The sequence below is a fragment of the Chelonoidis abingdonii genome, chromosome 7 (assembly GCF_003597395.2).
Source record: "Chelonoidis abingdonii isolate Lonesome George chromosome 7, CheloAbing_2.0, whole genome shotgun sequence".
Taxonomy (NCBI): Eukaryota; Metazoa; Chordata; order Testudines; family Testudinidae; genus Chelonoidis; species Chelonoidis abingdonii.
This window is the reverse complement of record NC_133775.1, coordinates 35,562,338-35,577,844: the sequence shown is the minus strand read 5'-3', so window position 1 is coordinate 35,577,844 and position 15,507 is coordinate 35,562,338. Positions and strand designations below refer to the sequence as shown.

Sequence of the window (15,507 nt, the reverse complement as noted above, 5' to 3'; positions counted from 1 at the left end):
CATAGCTGGTGTAAAGTGGCATATCTCAGCTGACTTCAATGCCACTTTGTCAATTTATACCAGCTGAGGAGCTGAAAAGCTAGATCTCTAGTGCTCATGAAGTAAAAATACAGAAAAGGGCCCTGTTGGGGTTCACTTCACATTTCCTTTCATTCCTCATCCCCCTCCTAGGTCTGCTATACTAAGGAAATGACCCATTGTTTACTGGTTGTTAGTAGTGGGTTCCCAGCCACCTTTACTTATCTAGTATTGAAACCAGTTTGGTTATATACAGGGCCAAAATATTTTCAACACAGCTGCAGAAAGCATGATCCTGACTTCCCGTAACGTGGGTATCTGTCATGCTTTCTGTAATGGTGTTGTGAAAGGTTTGGCTCTTTCTACATCAGAAGGCGAACCATTTTCAACGCCAGCTGAGGAGGAGCCAAAGGAAATCTATTGTTGACTGTAAGCACTGGTCAGGATTTTTCCAACCACATAATTTTTAATTGGAAAATGCCAGTTAGAAGAAACTAGGGTGACCAGATAGCAACTGTGTAAAAACAGGACGGGGGTGGAGGGTAATAGGGACCTATATAAGAAAAAGTCCCTATAAAAACGGGAAATCTGGTCAGCCTAGAAGAAACCAAAATGTTTTGCAGAAAAAATTCTGAATTTCAGCAAGCTCCATTGACAGGCATTGTAGCTTTCCATGGGTACAGTTTATTTCTAGGCTTTTGGCACTAATCACTGTAGCAGCAGTTCATCTTACAAAGGTTAATTTCACCCTGTGAGGTAGGGCATGTATTAGCCACACTTCACCCATGGGGACCTGAGACACAGAGAGATTAAGGGCAGGTCTACGCTTAAAATGCTGCTTCTGCGCAGCTGCACCACTGTATCATGTAAGAGAAGACACTCTTACACCAACGGGAGAGCTTCTTCCATCAATGTAGCCCTGTCTACATGGGGTGTTAGGCTGGTATAACTATGTTTCTCAGAGGTGTGGATTTTTCACACCCCTGAGCGATTTAGTTATATGGATATAGGTCTGTAGTGTAGATCTGGCCTAAGACTGTAATTTTCAAAGGGCCTATGGGAGTGACTTTCAGTGGGAATTGAATGCCCCACTCCCATAGGCCCCTTTGAAAATCACAGCCCATGTAATTTACCCCTACTGGAGGAGATGGTAGAGCCAGGACTAGACTACAAATCTTCCAAGTCTTGCTCCAGAGGCTTAATCACAAGACCATATGTCCTCTCAAGGATCTCCTGCTATTCCAGATTTGGCTCTTTTATGCACAGTTAAACATAATCTCTCCCTCTCTTCCCCCAACTTCAAAGCAACTCGTTAACAAGAGTCTCACTCCTTGGCAAAACTAGCTGCCTCCTACTATGCTGGGTGTGCAGGAAATGACACACTGAAATGAAAGCAAAAACTGATCAAAAAGCCTGCTAGTTGAAAAATAGTTTGTACTTCAGCTTGCGTGTTCTGGCTAAACAATGACACACTGATAAAATTAGTAGAGTTTTCCTCTAAAGAGGTGCTTTTGGGTTGTAGCACAGAGAAAGATAAGCACCTTAGAAAAGGCTGGCTATAGCCCACATTGTAGAACGACTTTAAAGGGTGGAGATTGGGTGTTTTTCTAACCTCTTCTGTTCCAGGGAAGTCTCAGAAAGCAGCTACATTGTGTAAATAAAATAACCTCTTGCTGTTCTGCGATGAATCCCTATCAGTAACATCCACATCATGGTTTCCTCACTTGCTTTACAAACCCAAACAAAACATTCTGACTAGCCATCGGTGCAGCACACTTTGAGCCTGGAACTTAGATATTGCCAACCGCATAGGTATCAGGAACACTTGTGAAACACTTTGAATGCATCTACACTGCCTTGTAAACTTGGGCTCAGACTCAGGTTTGAGCCCAACCCCCCCACTACTGTAAACACACGAATCTTTCTGACTCAAGTTGCCAACTACTCAGAACAGGATTGACTGGAGTGGCGGGGAGAGAACCCAAGTCTCACTGTGAGTTGAGTCCAAGCCCTGTCATTTTGTAGTGTGGACATAGCTCAAGCCACAGACCCAAGTCAGTAGTAGTGCAATATGGATGCGTTAGCTTGGTTGTGATACCCAGATCCAGCAATTGTACACCCAGGTTTACAATGCAGTGTGGACGCTTAAGCATGGACTTGGAAACACTGTCTCCACAAGCACAGGTCCCACAAACCCAGGTTTACAATGCAGTGTAGATATAGCCATTGTGTCCACATTCAAAAATGCTACCTGTGCTTCCCAAGCTTTGAGCAAATCCCTTAACCACAGTGGGTTAGTTCAGTCAAACTGGAACAATCCAACTCTTTGTAATGACACAAGCTGTATTTTTTAACATATTCTCATGCATCCCTCTTTGGATTTTGCCTGAAAAACACAAACCAAATCTAAAAGTCCAGTCAGTACTGACATGTCCTCTGTTGCTTTCTGTCCTCTCCCTTACTATCAAAGTTGTGCTAATAGCCAAGAGCCCTTAGAATATCTGGCTCGCCATAGTGTTCATGAGTTTAAGCATCAGTATAAAGTAACTTTGCTTTCCCAATGGTGCCTGCACAGCAGATCACCCCTAGGGGACATCACATGGCACAGTCACAGGCCACACTCCATTGATCTGTCATATTTAACTTTTGAAGAGTGATCATCTAATGACTAGATTATCACTGCTGCAGATTAGCCTGAAGCAGTGCCACTGCAGAGTGTGCTTATCCCAGCACAGTTCCCTTAGAGGGTGAGAGCCTATCCTTCCCAGAGTGTGACAGGCAGAGCTGGTTCTAGGGTCCCATTTAGGGCGATAGGAGGGGAATTGGGTATTTAGGGGTCAATGGATAGTCCTATTTAAAAAAATAAACAACAACCTTCTAGGTGTCTAGGGACTAGTTAGACTCCAGGGGAAAATCTTGGATTTTAAGAGTTTAAAAAAGTAAAATTTGGCTACTGTGTCAGGATTTTGCTGTGATTTATAATTTATATCATGGATGAGGAATGTACATACTGCACATATTTTGGCCTTTCTGACAATAATTTGGGGGCCCTTGAAGATCATGGGTAAGGGGGAATGTTTCCTTAGATCCTGTGTGATGCTAGGCCTGCCTATGGGTATTGCATTGTCTAATAACTTGGATTGTGCACACACTCAAAATATAAGCAGTCATTTAAACTATCAGAAAACTGATTGTTTTTTTTAATTTTAATTTCTGTGTGCGCTATATTTCATATGTGAATGTTGCTTTATTTGTGTCATGTGGTGCATTCTCTACAGCCTTGTGTACACACACAAGTTGTGCTACTTTAATATACTGACATAGTTAAAGTAGCACAACCCTCCTTGTATGCACACAATAAGCTATATCTGCATAAGGAACCTTTATACCAGTATAACTGCAGCCACACTAGGACTTGTACCACTATAACTATTTTGGTAAAAAGTCACACCCCTAACTGAAATAATTACAGTGGTACAAAATCTGTCTGTAGACCAGACCTTTGTTGTCATTGGAGGTTTGAGAATCAGAATAGGGTTGACTCTTTGCTCTCTGGTCAGCTGGGGTTGGAAGCATGCTTGACCCACGCCAAAGGTAGAGCCACATGGCATGTTTGGCAGGTTCTGGGGCAACACTGACGTTCACGTGGGAGCCACGTTCATTCCTCCTTAGCCAGCAGGATGGCTGGGTATGACACAGGCCCTTCTTGAGGTGGTGGGGAGGAAGAAGAATACTTCTGTCTCCAGAGGTGAAAATAAGCTGGTATGGTCCAGTGGGCAGCCCAGAGCCCTTTAAATTCCTCCTGCAGCTCTGGCGGCTGGGCTGGGGCCGGGATTTAAAGGGATCAGAGCTCCCGTGTCTGCGGGCAGCCCAGCGCCCTTTAAATCCTGCCCACGGCTCTGGCGGCCAGGCTGGGGCTGGGATTTAAAGGGCTCAGAGCTCCCACAGCTGCAGGCAGCCCAGAGCCCTTTAAATCCCACCTGTGGCTCTGGCGGCTGGGCTGGGGCTGGGATTTAAAGGGCTCAGAGCTCCCTGCAGTGGCAGGAGCTCCAGGCCCTTTAAATCCCGGCCTCAGCCCAGCAAAGCTTGAGTTTCCCTGTGGCAGCCAGAGACCCGGGCCCTTTAATTTGCCCCTGAGCCCCGGGGGGCTCCCAGCCACCTCTGCACCTGGGAGCCCCTGGTTGGTTTAAAGGCCCTGGGGCTCCCAGCCACAGCTGGTGCCCCAGGTCCTTTAAATCTTGAGAGGCCATGCCTCTTCCTCTTGAGACCCCGCCTCTTCTGGATGAGGCAACGCCCCCCTCAGGACTCCGGCAGTACCGGTAAGTCCTGTAAGTTACTTTCACCCCTGTCTGTCTCTGAAAACAACTTGGATTCCCTAGTGAGGGGAGGAAAACCTTGCCTAAAGTGGAAGTGATTACACATGACATCAATTGGTGGTCACTCAAGGGCTGTGGCTTCAGATGGCTGTGTCACCCTACACGTAGGCACCAACTTTCTCCAGCGCCAGTGGCTGCCCGTGTCCCCCCGGCCCCACCCCCATTCCAACATCATCCCTAAAGTCCCTGCCATAACTCCACCCCCTTCATGCCCCTATTGGATCCCTTTCCCAAATCCCAGGGCCACCCAGAGGATTCAGGGGGCCTGGGACAAAGCAATTTCAGGGGCCCCTTCCATAAAAAAAAGTTACAATACTATAGAATACTATATTCTCATGGGGGCATATTGCCCCACTTGCCCCTCCCCTCTGGATGGCCCTGCCAAATCCCCCCCACTGCGCCGTGTTCCCCCTCATCCCCCTCCCTCCCTGCCCTGCAAATCAGCTGTTTCGCGGCACAAGCTCTGAGAGGGAGGGGGGAGAAACAGGACTCGGTGGCATGCTTGCGGAGGAGGCAGAGGTGGAAGTGAGCTGGACCAGGGGGGTGGGGCGGGGCCACGGGGAGCTGCCAGTGGGTGTTGAGCACCCACCAATTTTTTTCCATGGGTGCTCGAGCCCCGGAGCACCCACAGAGTCGGTGCCTATGACCGTACAGTCCATGGAGACATTGGTAGGGTCTAATCATAACCACCAACGTATTAATATTGTCTCTGGTTGTTACTGAAAAGCCTGAAGGTTCCACAATGATAAAAGTGAATTGTTGTTTTTGGCTGCAGTTTGCCTATGGAGTCCCTAACTTGACTCTGAAGGACATCGCCTGTAGCCAGACCCTACTCAACCGCTTCATTATCTTCAGCAGCCAAAGGGGTATGCATGCTGTGTACAATGCAATGTGTGCCCTTTCCCAGGAGAACCTGCAACAAATAGAAGATTCCTTGTACGCAAATGTTGATTTCTTTAAGCTTTTCCAGCTGGTGAGTACTAATACAAATCTTCCTGGTGTGCATTGTTTCTGGTATTCTACTTCAAGGATTTTCTTTGCATTATAGAACCCATGTTCTAAGAAGTCATTTACGTTTTTGCTAGGGCAGATAATTAGGTCACTGGTTATAAGAAAGGCTAAGATTTAGGCACAGGTAATTTTGGTAAAAGTCATGGACAGGTCATGGGCAATAATTAAAAATTCATGGCCTGTGACCTGTCCATGACCTTTACCAAAAATACCCCTGACTAAATTTCTACTTCTGGGGCCCCACATCTGCAGAGGGCCCCTGCTCCAGTGCTGGGGCTTGACTGCCTCTGGCCACTGCTTCTTGGGGACAGCTCTCCGAAAAGTCTCCGGGCACTCCTGGGGCTGCTGCTCTAGCTGCCCTGGGACCACTGCCTCTCGGGCAGTCCCCAGGGTGTCCACAGGACTACTGCTCAGGCACTATCTGGAGCCAGCCACAGTGGCCGCTTCTCAGGTTGGTCCCCGGAGCCAGCTCCCCATGGCTGCCCAAGCAGCAGCCAGTGCAGCTGGCCCCACCCCTGGGAGGGACCACTGCTCAGGCACTCACCAGGGCTTGCCCCCAGGACTGCTGCTGGCACAGCCCTGGGGTCAGCTGCACCGGCCACTGATGGCACAGTTCCCAGAATAACCTGCCCGAGAAGCGGCCAATGCTGCTGGCCCTGGGAACCACACGAGTGGCTGGCCCCAGGGTTGCTACACCAGCAGGCAGTGCAGCTGGCTTTGGGGTGGCCTCTGAAACTGCTGCTGGGCACTCCCGGGAGCTGCTCCCAGGACCACTGCCTGGGCGGTTCCCAGAGCCAGCTGTCCAGGGCCTCCCAAGCAGTGGCCACTGTGGCTAGTCCCAAGGACTGCCTGAGCAGCTGACCCCCAGTTGTTCCAGCAGCGGCCAGTGTGGCTGGCCGTGAGGCCCATAGCCAGCTGCTTGGGCAGCCCTGGAGTCTGCCACACCAGCCACTGCAGAAGTCATGGAGGTCGCGGAAATTCACGGTATCTGTTATAGGAGACATATGATTATTTACCTACAGGATTACTAGCCTAATGGATAAGGGGAAAATAGGTGACATGGTAGATCTTGATTTTTAGTAAAGATTTTGAAATAGCCCCACATGACATTCTCATAAGCAAACTTGGGAAATGTAATCTAGATGAAATTGCTATGATGTGGGTGCACAACTGATTGAAAGACTGTATTCATAGACTAGTTATCAATGGGAGGGCATATCTAGTGAGGTCCTGCAGGGGTCAGTCCTGGGTCCAGTGACTTGAATAATAGAGTGGAGAATATGTTTGTTTATAAAATTGGTGGATGACACTAAGCTGGGTGGGGTGCTAGCACTTTGGAGGACAGGACTAGAATACAAAATGATCTTGACAAATTGGGGAATTGGTCTGAAATCAAAAAGATGAGGCCTCACCAGTGCTGAGTAGATTGCGACAATTACCTCCTGTGTCTTACATACAACAGAATTATATTAGCCCTTCCTTTGCTATATGGGCTTGTTTCGCTGCAGTGAGGAAAGTGAGCCTCTTTCCAGAGCACTGCTGTTATTATAGCAGGTTGGGTAGTTGTCATGTTTACTCCTTTTCAGATGCTCGAGTTATATGAAGCATAAACACAAAGATAAAGTTATTTAATATCTTAACACAGCTCAGAGGGAATTACAGTTGTACTCAATGCTGAATCAGTTGCTCACTGAAACACAAAAATCCACGTTGAACAAGTGTTTCTTCACCTGCTCCATGTGTAATCAATCTTGGCTCAATGCAGTATCAGATGAATTAACATGGAACCACTTGGATTAAGAATATCTCTGAGTTTGACACTGGCTCTGTTTCTCTCACTGCTTCAGGCCATTCTGTATTATATGGCCCTGTGGTTACACTTGTACAACATAACCCACCATGTAGCTAAGTTTGTACTCCTAGAACTTCTCATGTAAGTGAGCTCTACTCACTGGACCTGATTGTCCACTGCCAGGCACTTTTTCTAGTCGTTTCCTCCTATGTGAATGGAGAATTCTCACTTGTACCCATTTTCACACTTACTTTGCACAGAAGTAAATGACTGCACAGAGTACAAGGCAGTGCAGAGTCAGCCAGCCCATTGGGAGTAAGGTTTCCAGAACTGGGCCCTATATTGGCTCAAAGAATCCCTTCCACTCTGAAGGGCTCCATTTTCTAATGACGTCACCATCTCTCCCAGTGAAACTGACAATGTTTGAGCAAATTTCCATCGCACTCCATGCTGCAGCTCCTAGTACATTGGGGTGCAGAAAGCCGCTATAGAACTGTGCTCTATGATATTTGGGGCGAGAGAAGCTCGCTGCCTGCACATGCCCCGCTCCCCGCCAATCCTGTCTCACCCCCATGCTGTGGTAACGTAGGAGGATGTTGGTGGGGCAGGATTTGCCTCCTAGCGAATCATTCAGTCATTCCAGAGCACATCAATTTAGAAGGCTTTCTGTGATCTATGAATCATATCAGATGCATCATGCTGGCAATATTTAAAAACAGTAATTAGAGCACACAGGCATTGCTCTATGTACTATGGAGGAGGAGGTGACAATTTCTCCTCTGGCTAATGAAAGCTGTTTCCATGTAGGGTACCTATCATGGGCTCTTTTCTGTTTGCTTAGGAGGAACTTTGCTAGTTTTTTATTGTTTACACTGGTTGCTGTTCAGTGTTGCAAAATCTTTCAAAGAAGAAAAGCCTGCTCTCTGGCCTTTCACAGTTGTATCCATTTTCAGGCTCTTGGAGGCATCAGGGGAATGTGAAAACATAATTTGAGGCAGTGTTGGTAGCAAGCTCCTCCATTCATTGTAACTGACATGTTAAGGTACAAGCATGTGCTTTCCATGAAACTGCTACTTTTGTCATTTCCTGTTAGTTATCTGCAGAGTGCAGCTTCTTTTGCTTTCTTAACTGCTGCCATCTGAAAGGAGGAGCAGAGGCTCAGAAAGCAGTATGACATGCAGTTCCAAAGGAACCTTTTTAAGAGACAGCCTGATTATAAAGTTTAATAGTTAATTTAAAAGACCAGCTTTATATTTTGTTGTAATCCTAAAGAAAACAGCAGCCTGAGGAAGGAGAGCAAATTAGATACGCCAGTGCAGGATGGCGGCTCTGTGCCACACCTGACATGGGGGCTTTTAAGCCATTTGCCATACTTGCTGCTGGTGAAGCAGAGAGAAGGAACGTAGCCAGGACTACCATGCATCACATACATCTCTAGCTGTTTTCAGTGCCCCATGGCCATTTCATCCCATTGAGAGTTAGAGCAGTTAGTTACTTTACTTGGACTCCCACCACACACACTTATAGATAAATTGTAGCCCTCCAGGACAGTCAATAGCTGGGAAAGAACTCTGAACCTTCTGCTCAAAAACAGACTCCTACCACTTGAACCAAAGGAGAATCTACAGCTCTGTAGACAGAGCTTTCTGTTTCTTGTCATGTAACTGGATAGTAGACACCATTGTTCTGCAGACACTGGACTCATTTCATCTCTATTTTTAATTTAATCACAGCTTCCCACTGTTCTAGGCAGTAAGTCGCAAGGTGTTGACCTGAGATCCTGGGGGAGAGTGCTGTCTAATGTGTCTCAAGCAGTGCGAGAGGTAAGCAGTCTGATAATGAACTGAATCACCTGGTTTTTGCAGTGCACAGCTCTCCTCTGCCCTTGTTTGGTCCATCAGTTTGTCTCACAAACATCTGACTTATCTGAAAGAATCTAGACTATATCAGTGGAATGGTCAAGGAGTGACAATCTCTGGAAAATACATCCTTAATCTCTTTCCCCACCATAAATATGGGTATAAACTTCAGTGGCTATGAGCCATGACAGCCTTTTTCAGTAGGGCAGAAGAGCACAAGCACTGAAACTGTCTTGTTGCCAAAGTGGAGTAAAAGAGGAGAAGGTGCCTTCAGGGCCCACTGCTCACCACCAGGAGGGCTGGGCACAATCAAGTCCTACCCATTCTGGTTTTCTTGTGGAGAGTTGCTGTTAATAAAGAAGTCTTGTTTTACTACAGTTAGCCAGGAGGCCAAGCATTCAGGACCTTTTGTTGGTTCTGCAACCGTTTGTACAAGGTGGAGGGCCAGAATCCTTCAGCCACCTGATGAGCGCTTTATCTGATCTTCTCTGTGGCTATCCAGAGGGAAGTGGTTCCAGAATATACTCCTTCAACTGGTATGAAGATAATAACTACAAAGCCTTCCTAGGAGTTGACTCCACCAAGAAGGAATCCATTTATTTTTATGACAATACAACCAGTAAGTCTATTTCTGCTGTACCTTAACAGCTGTATCATAACTGGTGCCGTGTATCTTTTTGTCCAATAGAACATGGAACACTTAATGATAGATATTGTTATTGGGTCAGTTACACCCCAGGGTCTGAGCTCCGCTGCTATGGGATCTTTGCTGTATTTTACCCTAAACTCTGCTGCCATTTAACTCCTCTTTTTCTCTATAAATGTATATCCACCAAGGAGTATAGATTTATCTACACATGCCTGGTACTCTGCTTCCCGGGAACAGGAACAGATAAAAGAAATGCTATCCAGCTAAATGACTCTGCTAAATGCAAGAATAAGATGGAAATTCTTTACACAGAGAGTTTAATACTGAGTTATATCTTCGGATCCAGTTGCAAACTTTTCCAGAGTTCAGGGTGTTCAGTTCCAGGGCTTTTAGTTTGGACTCACCTCCTGTTAATACCATGTGTGGATTAAACTACCAAGGGCAGGCATACAAATAACTATGTACAATTCAGTAACCATACAAAGGAGCTAGATCACTGGAGGAAAAACTATAGATGTTAGAAAAGAGAGAGGGGATCCAGGTAGGTTCTCTAGTTTCCTGCCATCTGAAATGTCTTATGAATGCAAACTATCAAATATTGAAATTCAGTGTGTCTCAGCTTCCAAACTGCTTTGTGTATGTGTTTTGCAGAACTACAATCTACTCAGCAAACTTTCTGGTAGCACCTTAAAGACTAACAGATTTATCTATAAGAAGTGAGGGTTTTTTACCCACGAAAGTTTATGCCCAAATAAATCTGTTAGTCTTTAAAGTGGCACCAGACTCCTTGTTGTTTTTGTGGATACAGACTAACATGGCTACCCCCTGATCTTGCCAGCAAAGTTTGCCACTTATTTCCCCTGGGTAAAGATGTATTTGAGATCCCACACTGTTTTGTTGCTTTTCAGCTACAGTGTGTCTATTTAGGGACAGCACAAAGTAGCCTATTCAGACCCAAGAGTCAAAGCGGTTTGCATTTGTAATAAGGGTAGACTGAAGCCTGCAGGATGTTATAAACAATAGAGCGTGGGTATGGTTATATAACATCTGTTCTAATTTCTTCCTGCAGCACCCTTTTGTAATGCATTGATCCAGAGCATGGAATCAAACCCTTTAACCAAAATAGCCTGGAGTGCTATGAAGCCCCTGCTGATGGGAAAAATCCTCTTTGCTCCTGATTCGCCTGCTGTAAAGCAAATACTGAAGAATGTAAGAGATTCTGATATATACACAACTAGTATTTTTAACCAGCTATCACCCCAGAGAATAACCCAACCATTTTGCCCTTGTGACCTTTTCTTCACAGAGTTCTTTTTGCTTTGATGTCTAGAATGCATTATAGGAAGGAAGAAATTGTGGCATTCACTGAGACCTGAAATTCAGAAATTTCAAACCAATGACATCAAGGTTAAGATTATACTTAACGGTAATTGGAAGAGAGGACCTGAGTCTCCTTTCACAGTAGTGGAATTAGGCGTCAGTAGGATTATATTAGTGTATACCAGATCAGAATTTGGCTTACTACCTCTTTGCAAGCCTGAAACTATTCTATCTCGATGGCAAAGGAAAACCAGTTGTAAATGAGATAGAATAATGGGAAATTATCCATAGTTCTGTGAAGATTCTTTGGCCTGAGAAGTCTTTTTCAGTGATGATGAACAAAGTTTCAGCTTTCTTCTCAGAAAAAGAGATGTATTGGACCCGTTTTTTAACACTGATTAGGAACGGCAGAGAAGAGAGCAGAACATTATATGGGGTATAGGGAAGGGGGAAGGCTGGCTGCTCCAGCGGCAAATGGAAAGGAAGAGTGGTCTTGTGGTTCAGACACTGGACTGGGATTCAAGAGGTTGGTATTTAAATCTCAGCTCTGCTGCAGGCTGTGGCAAACTTCTCTGTGATTCCATTGGTAAAACTGGGTAGTAATAACTGCTTGCTGACTGTACCTTGATTCATCCACCTTAAACCCCCACACTGGGGATACTGCAGACTGTATGTGCTATGCGCTATCCAATGTCAAAATACTAACCTCCTCCTATACTCTGTATGGTACCCCCGACAACTATTAACTGAATTTTCAATGCTCTGTATCATTTATTTTTAAACATTTTCTGTCCTCCACAGCATGTTAGGATGGAATAAATAAATGTTTGTGAAGTGTGCAGCCACTATTGTGATTGGGGGAGGAGGGTTATATAAATAGATTTATCCATCTATCTAGTCACGCTTGCTTCTGTTAAACACATAGAAGAAGTGTGCTGTGGGTGTCTTGGATGAGCCTAATAGAATTCAAGGAATGCCCTTTGTGAAGCACACACTTTCTGTCACACTACATTGCCACAATGTCTCTTCATGTTTCTTAAAATATTGTAATTAAATTAAATTAAATTAAATTAGTAAGCTACAGATTGCTACAAACCATCAGGGGTCAGCATTACTGCATGTATCTGGCTATAAGTGTTTAGGTTATCTCTCTAACATATTGATATTCCTTTCTGGTTGTTAATGCCTCAGGCAAACTCCACATTTGAAGAACTTGAGCGCCTCAGACTGTTGACCAAAGCCTGGGAAGAAGTGGGACCTCAGCTGTGGCACTTCTTTCAAAGCAGCCTGCAAATGAATATAATCCGAGTATGTTGTGCCCTGGCTGGGGAACTGTGAATAGAGCAGCCCTTCAGCTTTCTTTCATAGGGGATAGGAGAGTTAACTTGGAAAGTTTGGATGGAAACACAACCTTTGCATGAAGCAGTATTATGCTTCCTAAGAACATATGGGTCTATGGTCACTGGGTTTGTTTTGCAGACTTGTCTGATATGCATTATGAAGACATTGGCCCTGATCCCCAGGTCTAACTAAGCTCTGCTTGGTGCAGGAAATGAAGGGGAAAGATGGTATTATCCCTCTTTTACGCCCACCTGATCCTTGGGTCAGCCAGAGTTGGTTTGATCCCTGGCACAACTTAGAAGTCTCGGGGCTGCTCTAAGTTACTCCCAGCTGCCCCTGGCCCCAAGGTCCATTCTGGCAGCTGGAGATAGCAGCTCTGTAGCCATGTCCTCTCCCTTCTGGCAAAGTCCCTTATATAAGGGCATGCAAGGAAGGATTCTGCAAAAGTTACTATTTACATTGGCAAAAGGATCAATGTGCTGGGTCCCCTAAAGTCCAGAGCAAACTGTTCAGTAACTCATGTAGCTTAGATATGAAGAGAAATTCATACTGAGAAATGCTGTGTTTGTTTGAGAGCTGTTTTCTCTGCATGAGGATCAGGTGTTTTTAGACTTATTCCAAGCCTTGTAAGGAGGAATAGAATTAAGGATCAAACAACGATCTGTTGCTTGTAACTCTCCCCTTTAGATGCCCCTTTACAGACATAACTCCGTGGCCTACCCTTTCCCTCTAACTGGGGACTCAGTAGGATGGCATGAAACCTTTCTGTCTAGAGTGGGCTTGTTCTAAAGAGTGATCTACTAAATCAGAGCTGATGTTCTTCCCAGAACACTCTGAAGAATCCCGCGGTGAGAGACTTCTTGAATGGACAGCTGGGTGCTGAAGGGTTAACTGCTGAAGATGTGATCAACTTTCTCCATAATGGATGTCCAGAGAACCGTGAAGAGGGTGTGGCAGACTTTGACTGGCGGAATATCTTCAATGTCACAGACCAAGCTTTGCATTTGTTTAATCAGTATTTGGAGGTAAGGCTGGCACTTGTACTATGGTGATGGGCACCACTGAAAATCCTTAGACAGAGAATACATCAAAGCATCACCATCAGTGTTTAGATACTATGGTGATGAGTGCTAAGACAGAAAGATTTAAATCACAAGGTATTTCAGTTATTTCACCTTACTTGTTTTAAAATAATAAAGGGACAGAAGAATAAATGCCTTACTCTGATAGCAACAAAGAATCCTGTGGCACCTTATAGACTAACAGACGTTTTGGAGCATGAGCTTTCATGGGTGAATGCTCACTTCATCGGTTGCATCCGATGAAGTGGGTATTCACCCACGAAAGCTCATGCTCCAAAACGTCTGTTAGTCTAAGAGGTGCCACAGGATTCTTTGCTGCTTTTGCAGATCCAGGCTAACATGGCTACCCCTCTGATACTTTACTCTGATAGGGAGACTTTCATCTGATGATCCCCACATGCTTTATTAAAAATATTAGCTGAGTCTGGAAACATCCACAGGAGATAGAAAAATGTCGTCATAGCCATTTTACAGAAGCGGCAAGTGACACACACAGAGTGGGAATTTCAGAAGGCCTAGCATTGGCTTCAGAGGGAGCAGGGTTCTGAATGCTCTGGAGAATCCCACCCTGACTTTAATCATCGGATCCAAAGCTCATGGAAAGTCCAATGTTTCCACTGACTTTAATGAGCATTGGATCAAGCCTCATGTGAATTGCCCAAGGTCAGATGGTGTGTCGGTAAAAGAGCTTAGAATGGAACCCAGCAAAAAAACTATTGGACTCTCTTCCCTAGAAACTACTGCGTACGTAGATCCTAAAAGATTTAGCGGGTGTAGCAGTTTCATTCTTCAAATGATTTTTGCACTGAGACAAACCACAATTTCAGTGACTCTTTTCCTTTTACTTCTTATTTAAAAAGAAATACTAGCTCTCAGAAATTCATCACTGTACAATAACAATGCATTTCCTTTAGATAAAAAATAAAAGTTAATATCATTGTGGCCACAGCTGATGCTAAAAAGGCTATCAGAGGTGTGAGGCATTAGTGTCCTTTCTACAGTCCTCTCCCCCAATGCATTAGGCACTAAGGGCTAGTCTACACTGGCCAACACCAAAGCGCTGCCACAGGAGCTCTTTAACGTGGCTTGTGTGGTCACGGTGAGGTGCTGGGAGAGAGCTCTCCCAGCGCTCTAAAAAACCACCTCCACGAGGGGCACTTTACAGCACTGAAACTTGTTGCGCTCAAGGGGGTGTTTTTTCACACCCCTGAATGAGAAAGTTGCAGCTCTTTAAATTGCCAGTGTAGACAAGCCCTGTTAGAGATATGTAAACAGACAGATGCCTGCCCCAAAGAGTTTATCACCTAATGAGATAACATACAAACCATGGATGTATCTGGGAGGGACAGGGAAAGCATGAAAACACAAGGCGATAATTTGTTGTCAATTCTCTTTCCTGTTGTTATTTTTAACCCTGAGCTCTTTGCCTTTCTCTTAATTAACTCATGATCATTTGGGTTTTACCAGTTTAATTCTTATTTCTATTCCTCTCTTTTTGTTTACTTTTTAAAACCTCACTTTGCTTCATTTTTATTTAATTTATTTATTTATCCTGCCTCTTTTGTTTAATTTAACATATGGGTTATTTCATTATTTTGCCTTTTTCTTAGGACAAATCAACTCTCCCTCCTACTGTCTATATAAATAACCAAACCACTTTGCCCTCCTCCTCATTGCTAGTATTATGTATACATCGAAGCAACCATAAAGTGCTAGCCGCTTTCCAAACATCCCAGGAGTTTACAGACTACCCAGAGGAGCTTATGTTCTAAAGATTGTCCAGGTGCCTTGTCCCTATGATGCCTACCTCTTCCCCTCCTCTTATTCACCTTGTTCTATGTGTGGTGCAGTTACATCATACACTCAAGAGAAAAACAGTAAAAAAGCCATTCAGATGGTCCTCTATAATGGACCCGGAGCCACTTCATTTATGGAAAAATCCTTTAGCGTCTTCTGGGAATCAACCAATGGGGTTCTAGAGAAATTGCTCTAAAATTTTTAGAATTTAACAGAGAGTGATATTCTTTCTATTGGTTTTTGACCATCCATGGTACTGTAT

The 15,507-nt window shown here is 44.8% G+C and overlaps 1 protein-coding gene across 1 annotated transcript in view; it reads left to right on the top strand.

Annotated features, from left to right (window-relative positions):
• The window catches only part of ABCA4 (ATP binding cassette subfamily A member 4), a 116,028-nt gene that overhangs the window by 27,180 nt on the left and 73,341 nt on the right, over window positions 1–15,507 (top strand). The window contains exons 6-11 of the mRNA XM_075067798.1: window positions 5,170–5,367; window positions 8,931–9,020; window positions 9,435–9,675; window positions 10,775–10,914; window positions 12,217–12,333; window positions 13,194–13,391. Coding sequence (XP_074923899.1) covers window positions 5,170–5,367; window positions 8,931–9,020; window positions 9,435–9,675; window positions 10,775–10,914; window positions 12,217–12,333; window positions 13,194–13,391 — 984 coding nt within the window. The remainder of the gene's footprint in view (window positions 1–5,169; window positions 5,368–8,930; window positions 9,021–9,434; window positions 9,676–10,774; window positions 10,915–12,216; window positions 12,334–13,193; window positions 13,392–15,507) is intronic.